A 27,890-nucleotide genomic window follows, 5' to 3' on the forward strand; every position below is an offset into this window, starting at 1 on the left:
CGGGCGCGTCTCGTAAAACTTATTACATTTTCAAAGACTTCACAAATACACAACTGATTAGAACGTATCTCTGATTTTATATCTACATTTGAGTGAGGTGGGAAGGGTGATGTGGCATTAACACAAGACAGAACAGGAGGGGATATTAATAGGGTATTAAAAGTATCAACACAAGACAGAACAGAAACAATGGGTATTGAATAGAAGTGTTTGTAGAAAGCCTATTGGTCCATATTTCTTGATGCTTCTATATTGGAGCGGAGTCTTGAGGTGGGTAGAATATAGTTGTGCAATAATTGGCTGTTGATTGCTGGTGTTGACTTCTTGATGTGTAGTGCCTCGCAAACGTCAAGCCGCCTGCTATCGCTGTATCTATCGATGATTTCTGTGTTGTTTAAATGAATCCTAGTAAATCCTAGAATAATGAATCCTAGTAAACAACACAGAAATCATCGATAGATACAGCGATAGCAGGCGGCTTGACGTTTGCGAGGCACTACACATCAAGAAGTCAACACCAGCAATCAACAGCCAATTATTGCACAACTATATTCTACCCACCTCAAGACTCCGCTCCAATATAGAAGCATCAAGAAATATGGACCAATAGGCTTTCTACAAACACTTCTATTCAATACCCATTGTTTCTGTTCTGTCTTGTGTTGATACTTTTAATACCCTATTAATATCCCCTCCTGTTCTGTCTTGTGTTAATGCCACATCACCCTTCCCACCTCACTCAAATGTAGATATAAAATCAGAGATACGTTCTAATCAGTTGTGTATCTGTGAAGTCTTTGAAAATGTAATAAGTTTTACGAAACGCGCCCGTGTCGCGTCAGACTAGAAATAAAAATGAATTTTGGAGAAGTGATTTTTGATTTACCTCCAACAGTGAAGCGTAATGTACGAAAGATTGAGAAAATTCGTGTTAGAATTATTAATCTTACTTTTTCGGTCATATTTAATAATATATATATATATATATATATATATATATATATATATACTCTCACCCGTGAAAAATAATGAGTAGTGTGAATAATGAACTAGTTAGCCGGGAAAGTAGGGATGCCCTCAGCTGGATGTGATACAATGTTAATAGGTAATTACTGTCTATTAATAGGGAATTACTGTCTATTAATAGGGAATTACTGTCACAAAGTGGTGATATCTGCCTGATTGAGAACCATCAATCTAAACCCAGTCGAAGACTGATGCTGTGTGTGTGTGTGTGTGTGTGTGTGTGTGTGTGTGTGTGTGTGTGTGTGTGTGTGTGTGTGTGTGTGTGTGTGTGTATGTGTGTGTGTTAACTATTTGTGCCTTCAGGATCGAGCTATTAGCTCTTGGATCCCGCCTTTCTAACCATCCGCCGCCTATATCTCTTTTATCATATATACAACATTTATTCTCTAACACACATCCCCAGAATACAGCCCGTAGCTGCTGCCTAACGCCCAGGTACCTATTTACTGCTAGATCAATAGGTGGGAATCAGGTGAAAGAAACTGTCCTTTTGTTTCTGCCTCGACCGGGAATCGAACCCGGGCCCTACAACCCCTGAGCGCTGTCCACTGTGTGGGGAAGGGATGGGGGAGGGTCAAGACTAGCCTATGAGTGTGTTGACCTGTCCAATTGATAACCTTATGGACAAGGTTTCAAACAAAGCATAATAATACATAATTATACATTAATAATAATTTATATTATTAATCCTTCATAGTTTAAATTATGTGTTTATGTCAATATGTTTCAAATATACTTTTTATGTAGTGTTGCATTTTTTTAGACTCTTAAATTCTTTTTGAAAATGATAAATGCGTAATGCCTTCATATTTATGAGTAAAATTAATCATTGAGGTTAACGGTCTATAAATCTCGCCTTAAATGCACGACTGAAGTTTGAGATTGATTGATTGAGGAAGATTAAGCCACCCAAGAGGTGGCACGGGCATGAATAGCCCGTAATTGAGAGGCAGGAGAGGCGAGATACATGAGTTAGGATGTGATAGAGGGGCAGGTTAGGTCAGGATAACCCCGAACCCTTGGTGTATGAAGGATAGGTAACATTTTTAATGTAATAGTCCCCGTCGAGGTCTGATAAAAAAACCTTTTGTGCCCACTGTAATCCTTCTTGCGCTACCGCCTCACAGGATGAGTAATGGAGTGCACCATAAATCCTCCAAAGGATACCTGATCAACCAGGCTGTGACTCATACGTCAGGCTGCGAGCAGCCGCGTCCAACAGCCTGGTTGATCAGTCCGGCAACCAGGAGGCCTGGTCGACGACCGGGCCGCGGGGACGCTAAGCCCCGGAAGCACCTCAAGGTAAGGTAAGGTAAACCTTGAAGCTGGAGACATTTCACCACAAGGAACAGACACACAAGGAGGAAGAGGGGGGCGGGGGAGACGCTTGGAGGAACGGAGGGAGACGTTCGCAGGCGCCAAGACGGTCCTTGACTCAAGGTGAACAACCACCTGCCTCTTGGAGCCGCCCCCCCCTCCCCCCAATGCCCACCACCACCCACCAAACTATCCAGCCACAACTAGCAACACCCACAATTTCCTCACCACGCTCCTTGAAGACCAAACATCTTCCAGAGAATGAGTAACAACAAAACTCTAAAACACATATAATGCCCCGTTACTAAAGCCACGTTACCAACTATGGGTTACTGGGAACGTTAGTTCTAAAACTGTTCTTCATGGAATGCTTTCCACCTCCAAAGAAGTTCCCGAACAATGAACAGTTGTTCTCGCGATCACAGGTACAAGCCTAGCGTCACGAAGCCTCTAAAATAATTATTAAAATGGTTACAGGTAGTTGTTTTTTCCTCCCTACTGCTTGCTTCACCGCTCCCGCTATTCCCCCACCTCCCCACCGTTCTCCCCCGCCGCTCCCGCATCTCCCCCACCGCCCATGCACCTTCCCTGGGCCCACATCTCTGGACACTTGAGGCTAGACAATACACGCCACAGCCAGGAACCGCACCTCTCCTCACCACCAGACCCACCACAGTCTCTCTCCCACTCACTCTCCCACCCTCTCTCCCACCACTACAGCAGAGCAGAGCAGAGAACTCTGGCTGCGGGCAAACACGCCAGAGTGAACTCACTCGTGACGCCCAGTCTGTTTGAAAACTGGAGACCGTTGGAAATTGCGAGTCCAGAGTGCGGGCGAGAGGGCCACAAGTCCTTCCCGCTATATCAAACAATCAAAATACTATATAACCCGTGGACAACCGCACTTATTAAGATGGTAGAGAAGTGCATAGTCTCTCTTAGCGGCTCCTTGAACACACTCAACGGTGATAATTGTGGCCGTCATTGCAACCTAATGATTTGAAAAAAGTTACCCATAACTCTTTAAGGCAAAACATTGCTCTCCATAATGGCGGGAAGCTCACTGGGGAGTGACGGCTGAAGGACACCTCTCATGGGACTCAGGAGCTTGAAAACTGGACCTTTTCATAGAAAGGTTTAGTTTTACTAATTTGCTTTTTATTTTGCAAATCGTAAATCAATCTCCATTTCCTTAGGTTGTGCCTTCCACCCGCGGGAACTGTTTATATGAGGCATGAGGCCATGACGGTCCCCCGCCCTAATTAATGGTCCTGCTGCTGCTGCCACTGCCGCTGCTGCTGCCCCCGCCGCCGCCTCTGCTACTGCTGCTGCTGCTGCTACTGTTGCTGCTGCTGCCGCCGCCTCCCCAAGGTCAGCGCGTCCACAGGTGTGTGTGCTCGTCTGCCAAACCTTCAACACGAAATATGAACCTGCCGCTCCAAAGCTGAAACAAAACCCAGCCATTCCCAACTGCTGTTCTACTAAGTTATAAGCGGACCTTAGCAAGCCGCTGCTTTCCTGTCCCCCCCCCCCCCCCCATCGAGGGCATTAGAGACAATGGCCCTCATGTAAATTCAGGTAAACACGAGACACTGCCAGACATTACACGCTTCGTGGCAGGCCATTTATATCCTTTCAATCTAACTTAAGGACGACGATCCTAGTTTTCTGCACATCAATTTGTGCTTAATGACCTGTGGGGAAAAAGGATATAATATTGATCTTAAAGAAAATCCACAAAGTGACGAAGCTGGCAAGAGTCCTGGAGGGTTTGGACCTGATAACTTGAGGCAGGACGGTTGCCTGCTAGCGTGCAAGGGAGGGTAGGGGGGAGGGGGAGGATGTTGCACGCACGCAAGTGTATGCACGCATATAGAGTGCATAGATACAGTTGGTAGGTGAGGTGTGTGTGTTGATGAGAGGGGGGAGCGGCCAACAGGAAGCAGCCCAACACCATGACTTATTTTCTCCCCCCCCCCTTCCCCACCTCACCTGGGCCACGACCTGTAACCCCCAACCCCCTCTCTTAATCCCCCATTTCTCCCCCCTCCCACCCACCTCTCCCACCTCCCTCTCCTCCCGCCACACGCACTCTCAATTCAAACTTCAACACAATAACACCTTCTTTCAAGTAAGATTCGTACACGAATGCTGACTGACGAAGAGGCTTTCCGGGCCCCATATACGGCGAAGGTGAGACCCACACTTGAATATGCAGCCCCCAGAAGGGAACCCTGACCTGCAAAAGGACGAGGATAAACTAGAAAGGTGGTAGGAGGAGAGAGGAACTCCAGTTACAGCCCCGCTCCTGTGCCAGGTAAGTCCACTACGGGCTCACCATAGCCCGTGCTACTTGCCCCGCTCCTGTGCCAGGTAAGTCCACTACGGGTTCACCATAGCCCGTGCTACTTGCCCCGCTCCTGTGCCAGGTAAGTCCACTACGGGCTCACCATAGCCCGTGCTACTTGCCCTGTTCCTGTGCCAGGTAAGTCCACTACGGGCTCACCATAGCCCGTGCTACTTGCCCCGTTCCTGTGCCAGGTAAGTCCACTACGGGCTCACCATAGCCCGTGCTACTTGCCCCGCTCCTGTGCCAGGTAAGTCCACTACGGGCTCACCATAGCCCGTGCTACTTGCCCCGCTCCTGTGCCAGGTAAGTCCACTACGGGCTCACCATAGCCCGTGCTACTTGCCCCGCTCCTGTGCCAGGTAAGTCCACTACGGGCTCACCATAGCCCGTGCTACTTGCCCCGCTCCTGTGCCAGGTAAGTCCACTACGGGCTCACCATAGCCCGTGCTACTTGCCCCGCTCCTGTGCCAGGTAAGTCCACTACGGGCTCACCATAGCCCGTGCTACTTGCCCCGCTCCTGTGCCGGGTAAGTCCACTACGGGCTCACCATAGCCCGTGCTACTTGCCCCGTTCCTGTGCCAGGTAAGTCCACTACGGGCTCACCATAGCCCGTGCTACTTGCCCCGCTCCTGTGCCAGGTAAGCTACGGGCTCACCATAGCCCGTGCTACTTGCCCCGCTCCTGTGCCAGGTAAGTTACGGGCTCACCATAGCCCGTGCTACTTGCCCCGCTCCTGTGCCAGGTAAGTTACGGGCTCACCATAGCCCGTGCTACTTGCCCCGCTCCTGTGCCAGGTAAGTTACGGGCTCACCATAGCCCGTGCTACTTGCCCCGCTCCTGTGCCAGGTAAGCTACGGGCTCACCATAGCCCGTGCTACTTGCCCCGCTCCTGTGCCAGGTAAGTTACGGGCTCACCATAGCCCGTGCTACTTGCCCCGCTCCTGTGCCAGGTAAGCTACGGGCTCACCATAGCCCGTGCTACTTGCCCCGCTCCTGTGCCCGTGCTACTTAGAACTTGTTCCGAGTAGCTGAATCTATAACAACAACTAGAAAGGTTCAGAGATGTGTAACAAGACTCGTTCCTGAGCTGATGGGATTAAGCTACGAGGAAAGAGTGGAAAATTGCATCTTACCTCACTGGAAGAAAGGAGAAAGGGAGAGGGGATATGACAACAACATACAAGATTCTAAGGAAACATGATATAGTAGAACAAATCCACAAGGGCCGTGACGAGGATTCGAACCTACGTCCGGGAGCATCCCAGACGCTGCTTTAATCGACTGAGCTACGACATGGTAAAAAAGAATTGAAAGAAGAAATACAAGGGCTGTATCCCCTTTTGGGTGGGAGTGATACACCCACCAATAAACCCTTGAACTATATGTTTAACACTTCTCTAACCCTGTCCATGGAGAACAGAAGAAAATGTATATATGCTGGTTAGCATTGTAAATGTCTGGCCACGTCTGTGGTAGAAAATAATAAAAAAAAAAAATTAACCCCCCCCCATCAACACCACACACAACCCCCACCCCCCATCAAGAAGGGTTACCACCACCACCACCACAGCAACACCCACAGCCAGTACACTATCAACTACACCTTACGCCAGCCACCTCATGTCCAACCACTTGGGCTGGACGGTAGAGCGACGGTCTCGCTTCATGCAGGTCGGCGTTCAATCCCCGACCGTCCAGAAGTGGTTGGGCACCATTCCTTCCCGCCGTCCCATCCCAAATCCTTATCCTGACCCCTTCCAAGTGCTATATAGTCGTAATGGCTTGGTGCTTTCCCGTGATAGTTCCCTTCCCTTCCTACCCTCCAGTGTTCGGGCTAATAACGTCTCGAGCCCTGGCTCCTAAGGCTCACACGACCCCCACAAGACACACGAAGATGGACCATCTTGCTCCAGAGGCTGGCCACGTGGCTGGCTACAAGATCACACACACTCGGGGCACTTCAGGAACCGCAAAAATGCAATTAAAGATGAATAACGCCATTCATGAAGAATTTTGGTATACATACTAGCAAAGTTATTTAGGATTTGGTTATTTAGGATATACATACTGTCCCATTTTCTGTTTCGGGTTCTCTGGTAGGTCCTCTGGGAGCCGGTCGGCCGAGCGGACAGCACGCTGGACACGTGATCTTGTGGTCCTGGGTTCGATCCCGGGCGCCGGTGAGAAACAATGGACAGAGTTTCTTTCACCCTATGCCCCTGTTACCTAGCAGTAAAATAGGTACCTGGGTGTTAGTCAGCTGTCACGGGCTGCTTCCTGGGGGTGGAGGCCTGGTCGAGGACCGGGCCGCGGAGACACTAAGCCCCGAAATCATCTCAAGATAACCTCAAGATAAGTTAGGATAAGGACACTTTAATACGACACTTTCTTGACGTTGGGGATCCTTAGGGGAGACACAGAGAAATCACAATAGCGTGATGCATCAATGAACAAATCCACAAGGGCCGTGACGAGGATTCGAACCTTCGTCACGGCCCTTGTGGATTTGTCCAACCTTAGGAGGTAAACCTGCACGGGTAATAAGGGCAGCTGAACCCTCATTAGCTGTGCTGGCGGCTGCCCTTTTAGCACAAGCATGTGTTGGCCCCTCAGTGTTAGAGTGGGTGACGTCGAGACCCGACACTCGAAGAATCATTTCACTACCGTAAAAATTCGAGGAAAACGCGTAATTCTGTTAATTCTTCTAATTCCTAGAGTCATTAAGCATTTAAAGCCTCCCCTTTACGAAACCTGTGCATCTTTTCTCGATTAGGGCGCATTTGTCAAGATTGATTAAAACGGGTTAAGACGTATTCAAGCTCATAAACCTAAGATTATAACCTAAGATTATAACCTAAGATTATAACCTAAGATTATAACCTAAGATTATAACCTAAGATTATTATAGTCGTAAACAACCTCGTAGCGTCTTGGAGCTCCAAACTGTTTAAGAAATGCAAAATAAGACGTCATGAGCGAGGGAAGATGTACAGCTTTCGTGAAGGGGCTACTTGAGCGTCGGAAGAATTCTGGCCAATATTATCACATCTCAGGAAATAGGAGTATGAATTATGAGAGCAGACGGCACGGTGCGGGGCCTTTGGGGCGGAGGTATTCCCCCCCCTCGTGCTGGGGTTGGTGGGGGGGGGGGTCGTAGTGCGGGGGGGAGGCAGGGGGGGTCGTAGTGGGGGAGGGGGGGAGGGGGCAGGGAGAGTCGTAATGGGCAGGTTAGTGGGTACAGAAGTAGTGGAGGTAAACTTGGTATTCCCCCTCCCTCCCTGCCACGAAAATGGAGGAGGGGGGTGTGTGGAGGGTTGGGGGAGGGGGGGAGAAAACCACTTGTGGCACCCTTAAACCCCACCCAAGTACACCCTCCTCCCCTCCCTTTGTGTCTTAAGTACTGCAGGAGACCCTAGCCACCCCCTTCCCCTCAACCCCCTCCCCTCACCCCCTTCCCATTACAATTTAAAATGTTTAACTCTCCCCTCGGGGAGAGTTAACGACTCAGCGTCACGCAGCCTCCTAGTACACGGACTCCCCAACACAAATGCTGAATGTACAATGCATCATCACAATAGCATATGATGTGTCTATGAGAAATGCGTCAATATTTACATCCCCGAGCTTGTGGAGGTCATCCTGTAGTTTCATGCAAGTTTCTCATGTATTTATCCTCATAAATGAACAAATCCACAAGGGGCCGTGACGAGGATTCGAACCTGCGTCCGGGAGCATCCCAGACACTGTCTTAATCGACTGAGCTACGACAGGGTAAAAAGAGTTGAAACCGAAGTTCTACTGAACTTACTGGATCCCGTAGCCTCTCCGAGGCATCTCCATGTTACCATCCTCATAAAGGCTCCAGAATAAATAATAATCAAGGCGTCTATAAAAAAAAACAAAAGCCGCAAGGCTAATTAATTACCCTCAGTGCCAGACACTCCATCCCAGATTGATTGATGAAGATTAAGCCACCCAAGAGGTGGCACGGGCATGAATAGCCCGTAAGTGGTGGCCCTTTCGAGCCATTACCAGTATCAAAAGATGATACTGGAGATCTGTGGAGGCGCGACTGCACCCTGCGTGACGGCAGATGTCTCCCGGACCAAGTGGTGACCAAATGGTGACTCCATCCCAAGCTAGTGAATACAATAATATGCTGCTCCAAGACCTCTACTGCCGCCACGTCACCAACAGTTTAACGGATCCAAACTTGGGTCCTCCCGGGCCCTCCCTCGCTCCAAAACTCTGCCCAACTTAACTGGTGCAGGGAAAAAAGAGCCAAGCAGGCTGAAATAAAACTTTTAAGCTCCAGAGAAGTGACTAGAGAGAGAGCTTGAATCAAAGTTTCCTTTAAGGACAAATGAAGCTTTCTCTTTGGGGAAAGTTCCGTGGCTTAGTTGACCTGGAGTTGCAGAAGAATGAGAGAGAGAAGATTAAGCCACCCAAAAGGTGGCACGGGCACGAATAGCCCATAAGTGGTGACCCTTTTGAGCCATTTCCAGTATCAAGAGCTGATACTGGAGATCTGTGGAGGCGCGACTGCACCCTGCGTGACGGGAGATGTCTCCCATCTGCAGAAGAATCTTATCTGTACAATTATAAACTTTCTGGTCAGGAGAGTGGAGGAAGGGATAGGAAGAGAGGGAGAGAATAGGGGATAGTAAGAGTAGACGGGAAGGGTGTAGGAGAGAGGAGGATAGGAGAGACAAGAGGAAGGAAGAAAGATAGGAGAGATAGGAGGCATTGTGAGGGAGTAGTGAGTGGTAGATAGACAACAAGACCCAAACTCAAAGACCAAATAATAATGTGTAACGAAACGAAGGCCTGGTCGAGGACCGGACTGCGGGGACGCTAAGCCCCGAAATCATCTCAAGATAACCTCAAGATCTATCCCAACAATCCAAGACTTTGGATGGGACACTATCCCAGCCAGGAGCCAACACAGAGGCTTGCAAGGTCAATACTGATAAGACAAAACTTCCACGGAACCTCTTTATCTCTGGCAGAAACAATCTCCCACAAGACACATACAACAACAGCTTGAGCGGTAGGTGGTGGTGGGCCACAGCTGGAGCGGTAGCTGGTACTAGCACTCATTCACAAGCTGTCTCTAGGAACCACTCCATCCCCTCCCAACACACACACACTCCGCCCCTGTTTAAATTAATTAATTAAATTAATAATCAGATAATTGGGACATAACGAAGCAGTGAGGCTCCCGGGTCATGTTGTGGGGGCGAGAGGCAGGGAGAAAGTGGCGGGGGAGAAAGTGGTGGGGGAGCTGACATGGGTAAACTCCCCACCACCCTCAAGTGCCTCTACTCCTCCCTCAACCCTTCTCTCCCCTCTCATCAACTCTATTGAGCCTTGATGGGAAGGAGCCCTTCACCCCTTCCTTCAATACGGAAGGGAAGAAAAGGGTTGAACCCTCATCTCTTCTTCCCGTCCCCAATGGCATCAACTCTGTAGAGTGAGTGTGTGTGTGTGTGTGTGTGTGTGTATGTGTGTGTGTGTGTGTGTGTGTGTGTGTGTGTGTGTGTGTGTGTGTGTGTGTGTGTGTGTGTGTGTGTGTGTGTGTGTGTGTGTGTGTGTGTGTGTGTGCGCGCGCGCGCGCGCGCCTGGAGGAGGCTAGGGACGAGAGATCGATCCCATTCTACTGCTTCAATACGCACCAGTAGCATAGCTCTAATCTTCAATACAACTCACTCTTATGGGGAACTTCGAGCCCAGCCCTCAGGTTGGAACGATTTGGCACTGATCTTCACATATTCATCGTCCCAGGAGTAAGTTTTAATACCTGGTATGACTTTAATGTCTGGGTCATACCTGCAAAGTTGTTGTTACAGATTTCGCTACTCAGAACGAAGTGTCCATGTAGCACGGGCTATGGTGAGCCCGTAAACCTGGAGAGGGTTTCGGGAGGTCTTCTACTGCGAGAAGGCCTGGGGCCTTCTTGAGGTTATCTTGAGATGATTTCGGGGCTTTAGTGTCCCCGCGGCCCGGTCCTCGGCCAGGCCTCCACCCCCCAGGAAGCAGCCCGTGACAGCTGACTAACACCCAGGTACCTATTTTACTGCTAGGTAACAGGGGCATAGGGTGAAAGAAACTCTGCCCATTGTTTCTCGCCGGCGCCTGGGACCGAACCCAGGACCACAGGATCACAAGTCCAGCGTGCTGTCCGCTCGGCCGACCGGCTCCCCTAGGCCTGGCTCGACTTGCAGTGTCGAGGCTGGCCTCTTGCCTCCATCCCCTTGGCACCGAACAAGGTACCGGATCTCGGACGTAGGTTCGAATCCTCGTCACGGCCCTTGTGGATTTGTTCACCGAACAAATCCACAAAGGCAGCCAAAGGTACCAAAGGCAGGTACCTGGCAGCCAAAGGTACCAAAGGCAGGTACCTGGCAGCCAAAGGTACCAAAGGCAGGTACCTGGCAGCCAAAGGCGCTATACCAGAGGACTCCTGCAGAAGACTCCTAATGCCCTCACTGACACCTTGTCTGGTTCCATGTACTCCCCCACCATCCTTGTGATCCCCTAAGCCTAACATCATCCTCCCCCCAACCCCCTCCTCCCTCCCTCTTCTTCGACTTGGTCTCTCTGTGTGCCTCACCCCTCCCCCCCTATCCCTCTACCCCCACACCCCTCCCCACCTACCTAATCCTTCCCTAAACCACCATCACCACTTTCCCTTCGTACCTAGCTGTGGCGGTACTCCGCAATGCCTGCATGCAGCGCCACCAATGCCCTCGGTGGTTGCTCTGCAAAATATCAATTTGCAGAAAGCACATGAGAGAGCAGTCGAAAAGATTGCCTGTACCCCGAAGCATAGACGGGTGAGGGGGGTCTCTGGTGGTCTATCTCCCGTCTCTGGTGGCCTATCTCCCGTCTCTGGTGGCCTATCTCCCGTCTCTGGTGGCCTATCTCCCGTCTCTGGTGGCCTATCTCCCGTCTCTGGTGGCCTATCTCCCGTCAAAGGTGGTCTATCTCCCGTCACTAGATGTGTCACCCTTGCTCCAATACGTACAGGTTAAACTCGAGTATATCTTGTGCGGTTTCAGTGTCATGTAAGTATCAAACAACAGACCGTCAGGTCTTAATGACCTTGTAATTGCTCAACGATCATGACCTGGTTGTTAGGTCTCTGAGAGTAGTTTGAGAACATCCAACACTTCCAAGTAACTGCAGCTCAGAAATGTTTATTGTATTAGAACCTTTATTAAATATATATTGTAACAACTCATTAACAACTGAATCATGCTCTTTATATTTTTATTATTATTATTTAACAAATCTACCGGAGCCGTGATGAGGGTTCGAATCTATGCACTGGGTGTTCGAACACAAATATAAGACGAAGAGGTCTTCTTGAAGAGCAAGAAGTCCCCTTTGACTATTCCTCTCGGAATCTTGTACGTTGAGATCATAGCCCCACTGGATCTCCTCTGTTAAGCTATTATTTGGCACTTTTGTCTTATGCCCTACAAATTGTGGGTTCCGTGCTGGAGCTGCATACTCTAGGACTGGTCTGACGTGTGCTGTGTGTTATAGTTCAGTAGCAGGTTTAGTTCTTGAAAAGTGATTCGTATGTTTGGGTCATGTAGGTTCCTGATATTTTGTTTGTATGAGCCTTCTGGTGCCAGGGTGAGGGCGGGAAGGTCAGGGCGGGAACGCGAGGGCGGGAACGCGAGGGCGGGAACGCGAGGGCGGGAAAGCGAGGGCGGGAACGCGAGGGCGGGAACGCGAGGGCGGGAAAGCGAGGGCGGGAAAGCGAGGGCGGGAACGCGAGGGCGGGAACGCGAGGGCGGGAACGCGAGGGCGGGAAAGCGAGGGCGGGAAAGCGAGGGCGGGAACGCGAGGGCGGGAACGCGAGGGCGGGAAAGCGAGGGCGGGAACGCGAGGGCGGGAACGCGAGGGCGGGAAAGCGAGGGCGGGAAAGCGAGGGCGGGAAAGCGAGGGCGGGAACGCGAGGGCGGGAACGCGAGGGCCGGAACGCGAGGGCGGGAATCATAACGGAGGTGGGCGGGGAGGAAAACTTTAGAAATTCCCCAACACGGAAGCAACATTACGGACACGACACAGGTCTCATTAATATATCACCACTGACCCCACCACCACTGACCCCACCACCACTGACCCCACCACCACTGACACCACCATTACTGACACCACCACCACTGACCCCACCACCACTGACCCCACCACCACTGACCCCACCACCACTGACACCACCATTACTGACACCACCACCACTGACCCCACCACCACTAACACCAGGGTGGAAATAATATCAATACCACCCTCTCCCTCCCCTCCCACAACACCCCTCCCATCCCCACTATTCATCGACCAACTTGATGATAGTCAGGGTGAAGGTCATGTTGATGAGGAGGTGGTGGGGGGGGGGGGGAGGGGGTCATGATGAATAATAAACAGCATCAGTGTATGCTCCTCCCCCCTCCCCCCACCCCCCACCAGCATCCTGTAACACTGCTTGATTCATGCAAGCACATAACCCCCCACCCCCACACCCCCGACACACACAAGCGCTCAAAGAACCCCACTTACCGCAATAATCAACCCAAATTAGCAGACCTGTGTGGGGGGGGGGGGTTGTGGTACACACACACAGACCCCTCCCCCCCCCCCCCCGCACGCACGCGCGCGCACACACACACACACACACACACACACACACACACACACACACACACACACACACACACACACACACAGGCAACGAGTAAGGGCAGATACTACACTTACTAAGCCACCCGCCGGCTGCCCCTGGCCCCCCTGTCCCTCCCACCTCTGCCAGAGGGGGCTTTGCTGATGGGGAAGGGGGGCGGGGGGAGGGCCACGAAGTGCCACAGGTGGCACCTTACAGCTGGTGGAGCCCCACCTGTCCTTACAGGTGGTCGTGGTACACCTCTTCTTACAGGTGGTGTTGAATTGAATTGAATTATCAGGGGGGGGAAAGCGCCAAGCCATTATGACTATATAGCCCTGGGAAGGGGGTCAGGATAAAGATTTGGGATGGGACGGGGGGAAAGGAATGGTACCCAACCACTTGGGCGGTCGGGGATTGAACGCCGACCTGCATGAAGCGAGACCGTCGCTCTACCAGAGACGAGCAGCTTTGCACTACATCCAATAATTCATTTGTTCTATAATATATAAACTGCTCAATTTATTTGATTTGTTCCTGGTATTACAGCTTCCTGACAATTCGTGTCTCTTGGTCTGGCTCTCTCTACCTCAACGTCAGCAGCAAATGAGCTACAGCAACCTTGGGTATTGAGTTCAGGCATGCATCAGTACCTTGTGAATGGACATGTGTGCTTCCAAACATGGATATAATCTCAGATAAAATACTGAATCCTGGGATAAATTGGTCCCAGATATTGATAAAATACCCAAATATAAATACCTGGTTACCTGGTTGATGGGGTTCTGGGAGTTCTTCTACTCCCCAAGCCCGGCCCGAGGCCAGGCTTGACTTGTGAGAGTTTGGTCCACCAGGCTGTTGCTTGGAGCGGCCCGCAGGCCCACATATACCTGGTTGATGGGTTCTGGGAGTTCTTCTACTCCCCAAGCCCGGCCCGAGGCCAGGCTTGACTTGTGAGAGTTTGGTCCACCAGGCTGTTGCTTGGAGCGGCCCGCAGGCCCACATATACCTGGTTGATGGGGTTCTGGGAGTTCTTCTACTCCCCAAGCCCGGCCCCAAGGCCAGGCTTGACTCGTGAGAGTTTGGTCCACCAAGCTGTTGCTTGGAGCGGCCCGCAGGCCCACATATACCTGGTTGATGGGGTTCTGGGAGTTCTACTCCCCAAGCCCGGCCCGAGGCCAGGCTTGACTCGTGAGAGTTTGGTCCACCAGGCTGTTGCTTGGAGCGGCCCGCAGGCCCACATATACCTGGTTGATGGGGTTCTGGGAGTTCTTCTACTCCCCAAGCCCGGCCCGAGGCCAGGCTTGACTCGTGAGAGTTTGGTCCACCAAGCTGTTGCTTGGAGCGGCCCGCAGGCCCACATATACCTGGTTGATGGGGTTCTGGGAGTTCTTCTACTCCCCAAGCCCGGCCCGAGGCCAGGCTTGACTCGTGAGAGTTTGGTCCACCAGGCTGTTGCTTGGAGCGGCCCGCAGGCCCACATATACCTGGTTGATGGGGTTCTGGGAGTTCTTCTACTCCCCAAGCCCGGCCCGAGGCCAGGCTTGACTCGTGAGAGTTTGGTCCACCAGGCTGTTGCTTGGAGCGGCCCGCAGGCCCACATATACCTGGTTGATGGGGTTCTGGGAGTTGTTCTACTCCCCAAGCCCGGCCCGAGGCCAGGCTTGACTTGTGAGAGTTTGAAATACTCAGAAGAAATACTCAGACATTTTATATAAAACACTCATATTGTGACATTTATCTTTAGCTGAGGCAATTCCAGTTCTTTATTAATATCGTTGGAGAATCGCTTCTGAAAATTCAATAAATCTTTCTCGAGATATTTAAATTCGCTAAATCTTTTGTGAAATTCTTTCCTTAATTTATAAATCTTATCCCAGCCATTTTCTGTGTGGGGTATTTGCATAAAACTCAGATGTCTTGCAGGGATTTTAGTTAGAAAGTACAAAAGATTACGCCCTTACTTAGGTCGGCCGAGCGGACAGCACACTGGACTTGTGATCCTGTGGTCCAGGGTTCGATCCCAGGCGCCGGCAAGAAACAATGGACAGAGTTTCTTTCACCCTATGCCCCTGTTACCTAGCAGTAAAATAGGTACCTGGGTGTTAGTCAGCTGTCACGGGCTGCTTCCTGGGGGTGGAGGCCTGGTCGAGGACCGGGCCGCGGGGACACTAAAGCCCCGAAATCATCTCAAGATAACCTCAAGAAGGCCCCAGGCCGGCCTCTCGCAGTAGAAGACCTCCCGAAACCCTCTCCAGGTTTACGGGCTCACCATAGCCCGTGCTACATGGACACTTCGTTCTGAGTAGCGAAATCTGTAACAACAACTTTGCAGGTATGACCCAGACATTAAAGTCATACCAGGTATTAAAACTACCTCAAGATAACCCTTCTTAGTACAGGTAAATGTACCAAAAGCTGTGATATCTTTCACCCAGAACTGTGTAAGAACTCTTTAAATAAGAAGGCATGTTTCAACACAGAATGTCCAGCTTCTGTAAACCTGTAGATTGCCTTTCAAAAACGCTGGAGTTTCATCTCAAAGACATGAATGCAATCATAAAACACTCATCACATTACTAAGGTTCATATAATGTTGTGTTCTATTATACCTACCATTAAAACTCGAACTTGAACCCATTCAATACCTTTCAAGTTATGTCTGTCATTTTTTGTTCGATAAAAATCTGGGGCCAGATTCGCGAAGCAATTACGCAAGTACTTACGAATGTATACATCTTTCCTCAATCGTTGACGGCTTTGGTTACATGTATTAAAGAATTTACATGAACGAAAACTTGCCATTCAACTGTTATTATTGTTATAAACAGCCTCCTGGTGCTTCGGAGCTCACTAACTTTTAATAATTGTAAACAAAGCCGCCAAAGATTGAGAAAAGATTAAATTTTTAAATTTTGCCCCGAGGGGCGAGTTTATTGGGCAGCGCCACTCATCTTGTGAGTGAACATACCGCCATAGCAGAATGTACAACACTCCCCAATAGGAAGAAAACCCGCTGGGTTGTTCATCCTGTCACTTGTACCCAGACACAGCTGTCTGGGTAGATGAGAAAAGATGTACAGGTTCGTAAGTGAAAAGATCCTAGTGAATCCTTTCTCACTGATACATACAAGTGTGATTTCATTGTGCCTTTAACATGACGTGTTGTCAAGGTTCGACTGAAGCTGGGAACGAAAGGGAATTATTTTGGAAAGCGCCAAGCCATTACGACTATATAGCACTGGGAAGGGGTCAGGATAAGGATTTGGGATGGGACGGGGGAAAAGGCATAGTGTCCAACCACTTGGCCGGTCGGGGATTGAACGCCGACCTGCATGAAGCGATGATGTCTAGCCGAAAGTTAGATATCTAACACGAATCTCAAATATATTTCTTACGTTCTTCACTTGCGGAGGAAAATGAACACTTTAAACTTCACTTTACAATTTGATTGGCATTGACGTGTCTCGCTAACCAACGCGTTTCGCTAAAGCTCTCATCAACATCTGCAGAGGCAGAGGGAAGGATGATGGAATTGATCAGATATGACAACACAGTATATGTACCATGTAGAGCGAAGCAAGGCGTCTTAACTACACAAGGGTAGTTAAGAGATAAGATGCAATAGGCAGTGATGTGGTGGAGGCAGACTCCATTCACAGTTGATTCTGAGCTCTCGGAGACTCGAACCTTGAACCCTATGAGTGAGGCCGAAGCTTATCCATTCACAGTTTCAAGTGTAGATATGATAGAGGAAGGAAGGCAGTTATCAGGGGAAAGCACCAAGCCATTACTACTATATAGCACTGGGAACACTGGGAAGGGGTCAGGATAAGGATTTGGGATGGGACGGTCACAGAGGCAGACCTGTTTCATTAGGCAGCCTGGAGGGTAATAGCAGGACACGCACGCACGCACGCACAGTGGGGGGCCTCGTAGCCTGGTGCAGGACTCGTAATTCTGTGGCGCGGGTTCGATTCCCGCACGAGGCAGAAACAAATGGGCAACGTTTCTTTCACCCTAAGTGCCCCTGTTACCTAGCAGTAAATAGGTACCTGGGAGTTAGTCAGCTGTCACGGGCTGCTTCCTGGTGTGTGTGTGTGTGTGTGTGTGTGTGGTGTGGGAAAAAAAATAGTAGTAAGTAAACAGTTGATTGACAGTTGAGAGGCGGGCCGAAAGAGCAAAGCTCAACCCCCGCAAAAACACAACTAGTAAACACACACACACACACACACACCCACACACACACACACACACACACACACACACACACACCCCTCCCCGCGCAAACCAATCAGGCTGCGCCCCGCGCAAACCAATCAGGCCGCGCCCCGCGCAAACCAATCAGGCCGCGCCACTCACGCCTTTCGCTCAATTCTTCTTACTCCACATACTGCCAACTCCACTGACAAGACCGCGCAAGAACCGGAAGCCCCTTGCCATCAGGCCTCGGGTCTCTCCGGAGCGCTGGCCCTGTCCCTGGCGGGAGCGCTGACCCCGGACGTGGAGGGAGTATAGTCCCTACTCCTCTCCCACCTGTTCTGTCCCACAGAGCACCTGAGTGTCCCGTCCCGTCACAGTGTTAGACGGGAAGGTGTCATGGCGGAATAGTGTCCGCTCCCGCAGCACCATGTATATCTCCCTCCTGCGCCACACCTGCGCCTCCTGCGCCACACCTGACAACCTCTCACAAGACCTGTACACTCTTCCACTTCGAAGCTGCATCTTGGCACAGTTAATAATGTCATGTGCGTCAAGAATAACGTTAGTGTAATATCAGAGATTACGGTGAATATAGTGAGATAAGATGGTGACGACGGGTTACCTTGAGGTGCTTCCGGGGCTTAGTGTCCCCGCGGCCCGGTCGTCGACCAGGCCTCGGGCGGGTGAAGATAGTGTGTTGCTGATGGTGACACCAGAGCTGTTTGGTGTGATGGTGACATGTGTGTGTGCAGCGTGATAGTAATATATATATATATATATATATATATATATATATATATATATATATATATATATATATATATATATATGTATATATATATATATATATATATATATATATATGTATATATATATATATATATATATATACACACACATATATATATATATATATATATATATATATATATATATATATATATATATATATATATATATACATATATATACACATACATACATACAGCTATGTGTCTCATACTTTGACAGGGTAAGATAGCTTCTACAGAAACTAATGTGATATTAAACACTTAACCACTGAAGGTGATTAAGGTGCTATTACAAGCTCAGGTTATAGGTACAATACATTGTATAACAGATGTATTACATATTGTATAGGTACAATACATTGTATAACAGATGTATTACATATTGTATAGATACAATACATTGTATAACAGATGTATTACATATTGTATAGGTACAATACATTGTATAACAGATGTATTACATATTGTATAGATACAATACATTGTATAACAGATGTATTACATAGTCAATCTTGGGAACAAGTTCAATATATCATCAAGTGTTCCAGTATTCATATACTAGTTAAAGAGTTCAGCATACCTCAGCCCAGGAAGTATAGGCTGAAGCTTAAAACCACTACAATCACCTTCTGTGATTGATTGTTCAATAAATCACAGAACTATATGTTTAAAAGATCTCTCACCCTGTCCATGGAGGACAGAAGAAAATGTATATATGCTGGTTAGCATTGGAAATGTCTGGCCACGTCTGTGGTAGAAAAAAAAATGTTGCTCCCACACCCCTGGCACTGCTCCCACACCTCTGGCACTGCTCCCACACCTCTGGCAATGCTCCCACACCCCCCTGGCACTGCTCCCACACCCCCCTGGCACTGCTGTCACCCTGGACAACGTGTTCTACACACCTGGCTCGCGACAGTGCCACACACCAATCCAGGGAGGAAATGACAGCCAATCCAGCAAGCTGTTTCAGATTTAGCTACTCAGGACGGAGTGTCCATGTAGCACGGGCTATGGTGATCCCGTAAACACTCCAGCAGTAGGACGGTGTTTACAAAGATGATGAGAGAGAGAGAGCGGAGGTAGGCCATCAACACGCTACCACCAAGGTCGACTGGTTGGACCACCACTATCACTTCTCTTAGTACCTGGTTGACGGGGTTCTGGGAGTTCTTCCACTCCCCCAAGCCCCGGCCCGAGGCCAGGCTACCACAACTAACATTTCTCCCACTACCACTACTCGTGCCACCACCACTACTACCAGCGCCCCCAGCAACAGGCAATTTAATTGCCAAATTCAATCCCATCAAATCTCGGCCCAGGCATGTGGATACAAAAAAAAAGGTTGATGAGAGAGAAGGGGTAGGGACAGAGGTGAGGATAAAGAATGGCAGGACACAGTAAGGGTAGACTGGATAGATAGTGCAGATAGACAGTGATGCATGCAACATATGAGGGGTTAACAAGGTTCTCTTGGGCTGGACGGTAGAGCGACGGCCTCGCTTCATGCAGGTCGGCGTTCAATCCCCGAGCGTCCCACAAGTGGTTGGGCACCATTCCTCCCCCCCCGTCCCATCCCAAATCCTTATCCTGACCCCTTCCCAGTGCTATATAGTCGTAATGGCTTGGCGCTTTCTTGAGGCCAAGTGCCCATAGACATTAAGATATTACACGGCCAAATACCACATTCTCTCCAAACATCTACCATCACCGGGGCTATTCATGCCCATGCCACCTCTTGTGATGGCTTAATCTTCATCAATCATCAATCGCTTTCTCCTCATAGTTCCTGTTTTATATTTAGCTACTCAGAACGAAGGGTCCATGTAGCACGGGCTATGGCGAGCCCGTAAACACTCATAGTTCCCTTTCCTTCTTGATTTAGACTTCTACAGGCAGTTAGCCAAGACTGCAGTTGGTCTACTGTTGATGGGATTCCACGTGAGGCTTCCACCTTACCTGAATCTTACTCGAAAAGGGTTTCTGGCTTTCTACTCCCCCGACCAGTTCGACCAGGTTCTTGGTCGAACTGACTGTTGCTTGTAGCGGCTCACAGCAGGCCTACATATTTACTACAACCCCCCACCCACCCAGTTGCATCACATGCGGGTACACATATGCACATCAAGCCTGGCCTCGGGCCGGGCTTGGGGAGTAGAAGAACTCCCAGAACCCCATCAACCAGGTATGTATGCAGACGAGGAGTCACAATAACGTGGCTGAAGTATGTTGACCAGACCACACACTAGAAAGTGAAGGGACGACGATGTTTCGGTCCGTCCTGAACCATTCACAATCGACTTGAGAATGGTCCAGGACGGACCGAAACGTCGTCGGCCCTTCACCTTCTAGTGTGTGGTCTGGTCAACATATGTACGTGTACACACACACATACATAAACACACAGGAGACTTACCTTGTATGAGTGCCAGTATGAGCCAGGTGACGGCAAGTTTGAGGTCCATCATGGCGTCTCTCCTCACCACCTGTAGGGCCAAACAAACATACTTTAAACAAATCCACAAGGGCCGTGATGAGGATTCGAACCTGCGTCCGAGATCATCCCAGACGCTGCCTTAATCGACTGAGCTACGACATGGTCAAAAAGAGTTGAAACCTGAAGGTCTACTGAACTTGCTTTTACCCACCAACAATCATCAACCACAATTATCACAATTATCCAACCACAATTATCATCAACCGTTCATTATCGTAAACTATGGCATTCTTAAATCATTTCCAAATTTGTTATAAAATTCTGAAAAATCATCAATTCAAAGATCTAATACTTTGTATATTTACTGGGAAAGAACTTGACATTTTAGCTATTGAAGAACTCAGCAGATGGTGAATAGTAGTACAAGATAAATGGCCGTTTGCATTTAAAGAAATGTACTCTCATTCTTTACAAGTATGCCTAACCACTTGGGCTGGACGGTAGAGCGACGGTCTAGCTTCATGGAGGTCTGCGTTCAATCCGCGACCGTCCAAGTGGTTAGGGCACCATTCCTTCCTCCTCGTCCCATCCCAAATCCTTATCCTGACCCCTTCCCAGTGCTATATAAGCTTGATGCTCTCTTTGTTGACTTTGTTGAATTACGGGCTCACCATAGCCCGTGCTACATGGACACTCCGTCCTGAATAGCTAAATCTTTAACAACAACAACTTTGTTGACCGCGGGCTAACCATAGCCCGTGTTTCTTGCCATGCTCCTGTGCCAGGTAAGTCCACTACGGGCTCACCATAGCCCGTGCTACTTGTAACTTTTGTTCCGAGTAGCTGAATCTAAAACAACAACAACTTTGTTGATCACACGGGAGACATCTCCCGTCACCGCAGGGTGCAGTCGCACCTCCACAGATCTCCAGTATCATCTACTGATACTGGTAATGGCTCAAAAGGGCCTCCACTTACGGGCTATTCATGCCCGTGCCACCTTTTGGGTGGCTTAATCTTCATCAATCAATCAATTTGTTAACCAGATCACACACTAGAAGGTGAAGGGACGACGACGTTTCGGTCCGTCCTGGACCATTCTCAAGTCGATTGTCTCCCCTGATAGTTCCCTTCTTTACAAGTACATATACTACATATATACTAATATGTAGTATATGTACATATTAGTATATATGTACATATACTGCATATGTAGTATATGTACATATACTGAATATGTAGTATATGTACATATACTGCATATGTAGTATATGTACATATACTGCATATGTAGTATATGTACATATACTACAGCAACAGCAGCAAAATAAACAATCAAACCGGGCTCCTAATAGCATGACATATACTTTAAGACCAAAAACTGTCGCATTAGAAAATGGTAGCGGCTCGCAGAAGCCAGAGCTCAACCCCCGCAAGCACAAATAGCCGAGTACAGCCCAGTAGGTTCAGGAATCTGTACACCAGCTAAATGACAGTTGAGAGGCGGGACCAAAGAGCCAGAGCTCAACCCCCCCACAAGCACAACTAGGTTGAGTACACGCACACACACAGAACAGAGCTAGCAGACAATGCTATTATAACCTAGCAAGGCTAGCAGACAATGCTATAACCTAGCAAGGCTAGCAGACAATGCTATAACCTAGCAAGGCTAGCAGACAATGCTATAACCTAGCAAGGCTAGCAGACAATGCTATAACCTAGCAAGGCTAGCAGACAATGTTATAACCTAGCAAGGCTAGCAGACAATGCTATAACCTAGCAAGGCTAGCAGACAATGCTATAACCAACACTGGGAGACCAAGTCTCACTAAGCGACAAGGAGCAGGAACCCAACATCGCGAAAGACACACACACAAAAAAAAAGAACGAAAGTTAAGGTATCAATACGCCACAAGCCAAAGAAGAGCAACGTTAAGTGGACAGGTCGCTCCACTTAGGTGGACAAGTCGCTCCACTTAGGTGGACAAGTCGCTCCAGTTAAGGCAATTCTCGCCTGGCGTTAGGGACGTAAGCCCTAACGCTCTGGGGGACACACCATGGTCACTGACTGAGGAAGTAAATGGAAAATATGGAAAATAAAGTTAGGAGGGAGGGAATAAGGGAAGATGGAGAGGCCGAGTGGGGTAAAATGGGTGATATATAGCAGGTTGGGAAAGTAATGTGTTAACAACAACAAAAGAAAGAGAGAAAGTGAACACTCATACGTATTCAGAGTTAAATAAGTTTTTCTCTGAATGCTCTGTGTTCCCTTCTCTGAGGCTGTGGGTCCCTACAATTGCACCAGAGGTGGTACCCCCCCTTTATACACACACACACACACACACACACACACACACACACACACACACACACACACACACACACACACACACACACACACAAAATATTATATATATATATATATATATATATATATATATATATATATATATATATATATATATATATATATATTTTTTTTTTTTGGTCTATCCTGGAACGTCCCAATTAACCAATCTCCTCCTGTTTCTCTCTCTTTATGTATCCTCATTCGCTGGCCTCCCTGCGCCAGTGGACCAATCACAGCCCACCAATATGAGAGGGATTACCTCATCACTCTGCACGTGGCACAGGGGGGGGGGAGGGGTAAGGGGTAGATGTGAGAAGGGGGGGGGGGGTAAGGGGTAGAAGGGGGGGGGGTAAGAGGTAGATGGGGGGGGATACCAGTGTCTAAGCGCCAACACGTGCTACGACGTACATCGTGAATGGTACGCACTCCTCTCTTATAACTACTACACCCCTGGTGTCGTAACTGTATCGCTGGAGGGGCGGACCTGAAGGCCGAGAGGACAGCGTTCGGGGTTCGTAGTCCTATTAATTTCCGGGTTCCATCCCCCGGAGGAGGAAGAGACAAATGAGCAGAGTTTCTTGGCTCTCACGGCCAGGTCAACAGCCATTCTACCAGCTACCATTCTACCAACAACCATTCTACCAGCTGCTTCACGTCTAACTACATACAAGATGGCTTTAAAACGAGGACGAATATGGGGGAAGTGAAAAGGAGAAGTAAGGAAGGAGAGAAAGGGGGAGAGAGAGAGAGAGAGCTAGAGGAGAGGGTGCGAAGTAAAGGGAGAAAGTTCATGCCGGCCCATAAAATAGGTAGGCAACAAAGGGAGACAGCGTTGGAGAGGGGGCGCAGGAGATGGGACAGATATAGTCACCCCTGGACGACCCCGGGGGACCCAAGGACGACCCCCAGGACGACCCCAGGGCGACCCCAGGCGTACACCACACACGCGATACAGCAGGGGGGGGGATAAGCGCTACACAACACAATGCAGATTAATATCTATCCAATACGGAGTGTGGGTGGTGAGGGAGGGAGGGAGGGAGGGAGGGAGGGAGCAGATGTGAGTAGGGAAGAGGTGCATGGAGTAGCCGATGGAAGGAATGGAAGCAGAAGTGTGAAGAAGTCTCCGTGGTGTAGTGGTAAGACACTCGCCTGGCGTTCCGCGAGCGCTATGTCCTGGGTTCGTATCCTGGCCGGGGAGGATTTACTGGGCGCAAATCCTTAACTGTAGCCACTGTTTAACTCAACAGTAAAATGTGTACTTGGTTGTAACAAGGATTCTTCGCGGCGGGGATCGTATTCCAGGGACCTGCCCGAAACGCTACGCGTACTAGTGGCTCTACAACCATGTAACAACTCTTGTATATATCTCAAAAAAAAAGAAAAAACAGAAAAGGAGTGGTGTTGATGATTGTTGCAATTAGGCATCAATCAGTCTCAGGAGACTATGGAGATACCGTCTGGTTATCGATGTGGAGTGGCTTCTCTAGGACGCAAAGCCCGGGTAGGTTGATATGGAGAAGCTGTTACCCATGCAGCAGGTCCCCTTCTCCACGGCGCCGAGCTAGGTAAGGGCAATTATATTGCCCTAAACGAGCACTCTTGTCTCCAACACCGAGAAACCTTGACGAACATCGTCACTGTTCATTTCTCTAGCCGAGCTGTCTATACAGTATACCTAGGTCATAAAAGTTTTTGTGTGTACGTCGGATACCATACTACTTGTGAGGGAGGAAATGTATATGTTTACCTCTCAGAATGTTTGGTAATGTGTTTATTTGTGATGTGTGTCTATGTATATATTAACACGATGTACTGAACGGGGTGAGAATAGCTTGAGCTGCCTCATCCCTTTGTGTGTATTTTACCTCAATAAACTGATTTCAATTTCAATTTCTAGCCGAGCATAGTAAGTGATTCGATGCCATCTTGAATTTTATTTATATATACTTAAATTTTAAATATATTTCTTGGGGTAATCTTGAGACGATTTCGGGGCTTTTTAGTGTCCCCGCGGCCCCGGTCCTCGACCAGGTCTCCACCCCCCCCCAGGAAGCAGCCCGTGACAGGGCATAGGGTGAAAGAAACTCTGCCCATTGTTTCTCGCCGGTGCCCGGGATCGAACCCGGGACCACAGGCTCACAAGTCCAGCGTGCTGTCCGCTCGGCCAACCGGCTCCCCGTTTAATATTTGATATTTATTTTGTATAAATATTTTATATTTATATCTAGCAGCACGCAAAGGGATTCGGGCAGGACCTTATTTCCAATCTTTTCCGCAATACGACCCGCCTTATTTCCAATCTTTCCCGCAATACAACCCGCCAAATCGTTTAACAACCAGGTATACCCATTTACTGCTGGGTGAACAGAGGCTACAGTTAAGGATTGGCGCCCAGTCAATCCTCCCCGGCCAGGATGCGAACCTAGGCTCGCAAAGCGCGGGCCTAGTGTCTTACCACCGTGCCACGGGGAGGGGCTAATTCGAGCCTGTTTCTTGAAGCTAACGATGTCTTAACCCCAGGCGTAAGGCGCCTTAACCCCGGGGTTAAGGCGCCTCATATTATCCTGGTCACTACAACCTCTCCTTGCGGTTACCTTGAGATGATTTCGGGGCTTGGCGTCCCCGCGGCCCGGTCCCCGACCAGGCCTCCTACTCTATATGCACGCAAAAACTTGCCATTCGCAACGCATAAATGGAAGTATGTCATCCAGGAGCCAATTTGTCCTACAGGTCGATTTATTTTCCCCCGAGCCAATGGGGCTCCTGGTGATTACGACCAGGTGAGGCCAAGCAACAATGGTCTCATCCTAGACCAGCAAAAAACATGGGTGGACCCCCAGACGGGCGGACCCCCAAACACACGGGCAGACCCCCCCACACACGGGCAGACCCCCACACCTACCTACACCACTAACTACCATCACTGGGAATTAATGTTTATACAACCATAACTCCCCTAATAACTAACTAGAGGACACTCGCCCCCCTGCCTCACCTTCCCTTAGACCTAGAGAACACTTATTATTATTAACATCTTTATTGACAAAATTAATTACAATTTTGCCTAATCTGAGAATTTTGATAGTCTTATTAAATTGAGGTTAATGCTAGTATTCACTGTCACGCAGGACAGAGGGTCATACATAAGACAATAGGTCTAAACTGTAGGCTGAAGCACATATATATCACGGTTACAATCAATGTTTTAATGTGTGAATATGTGACAACAACTTTCTATTGTGCACTGCCACACAAGGGCAGGGATGGGTTCATAAGTGATGCAGCTTAGAGTATAAATAGAAATTGTTCTTCATTCTTTAAAATGGACAAGCAAATTTTGGGTAAATTGTTAGGATGTCGTCCAGAACACCTGAGTCAATAAAATAGTTACACAGTTGGTGGTACAATAGGCCAGGAGGTCTAAAGTCCTTTACGGTTTCACATTCATCAATATAGTGTTCTAGTGAGTGCATTAAAGGTTTATCACAGAGTTTACAATCTGAATATTCTGGTAGTGGCTCAGCCTCACTAACCTGCCAGATGTGTCTATAGCCAAGGCGAATTCGCGCAATAGAACACTCCCCTTTAATCCTTGATGTCCAAAGAGCTTGGAAAGGATGCGCGAGGGAGAAGGATGGGGCGGTGAAATTCTTGGAAGAGGATCTCGATGTGGCGAGAGAAGGCTTCAAAGTTCGGTGGCCTTTCCACCGCGGACTGAAGTTGTTCGGTCGAAGACTGTAGTTTGAGTTGATCTTAGGCTGCAGGAGGTTAGTGTTGAGGTGGTGAGGTGTTGTTCTGGTTCAGATGAGGTCTTCTGTCTGGCTTAAGGACACGTTCCTTTCCCTGACCGACTTCAGCCACCAGTAACCCACAAGCAACTCGGCCCGCCACCAAGCCTAACCTTCGCTAACCACTAAAACCACGGTACCCTCCACGACCCATGACTGACCACACACACACACACACACACACACACACACACACACACACACACACACACACACACACACACACACACACACACACACACACACACTGGGCTCTATCATATCTACAATTGAAACTGGAGGCTGACTCCATACACAGTTTCAAGTGTAGATATGATAGAGCCCAGTAGGCTCAGGAACCTGTACACCTGTTGATTGACGGTTGAGAGGCGGGACCAAAGAGCCAAAGCTCAAACCCCGCAAGTACAACTAGGTGAGTACACACACACAAATGAGCCACAGGGACGTTAGAAAGAACTTTTTCAGTGTCAGAGTAGTTAGTAAATGGAATGCACTAGTCAGTGATGTGGTGGAGGCTGACTCCATACACAGTTTCAAGTGTAGATATGATAGAGCCCAGTTGGCTCAGGAACCTGTACACCAGTTGATTGACGGTCGAGAGGCGGGACCAAAGAGCCAAAGCTCAATCCCTACAAGCACACCTAGGTGAGTACATATAATACATGGGATAAACAGTATCCTTTGATGATACATATCCATCAAGGCACTCAATAGTGCGGGACACACTCAGGGGGGGAAGGGGGTGGAAGGGTTCAAGACGTTGAGGAGGAGGAGCCTCTCCAAACCCATTCCATCCCGCATCTAATCCATCCATCCAACCATCCCATCTCCCAGATATCCATCTAATGGATAAAAACCTCGGGTAATGAGGTGTTTGCCACACTAATGCTCCTACATCATCCTCTCCATGCTCCCTGGGGTGGAAGTCCTACTTGATTCCAAGGTGAAGAGCGTCC

At 48.9% G+C, this 27,890-nt stretch overlaps 1 protein-coding gene across 10 annotated transcripts in view; it reads right to left on the reverse strand.

Moving 5' to 3' along the window:
- The window catches only part of LOC123771456 (fasciclin-2), a 244,507-nt gene that overhangs the window by 70,992 nt on the left and 145,625 nt on the right, over positions 1 to 27,890 (reverse strand). For all 10 annotated transcript variants that reach the window (XM_069313709.1, XM_069313708.1, XM_069313712.1 and 7 more), the window contains exon 2: positions 20,773 to 20,842. In XM_069313709.1, coding sequence (XP_069169810.1) covers positions 20,773 to 20,824 — 52 coding nt within the window. In that variant the 5' untranslated portion in view covers positions 20,825 to 20,842. The remainder of the gene's footprint in view (positions 1 to 20,772; positions 20,843 to 27,890) is intronic.

This window comes from Procambarus clarkii, chromosome 76, assembly GCF_040958095.1.
Source record: "Procambarus clarkii isolate CNS0578487 chromosome 76, FALCON_Pclarkii_2.0, whole genome shotgun sequence".
Classification (NCBI taxonomy): domain Eukaryota; kingdom Metazoa; phylum Arthropoda; class Malacostraca; order Decapoda; family Cambaridae; genus Procambarus; species Procambarus clarkii.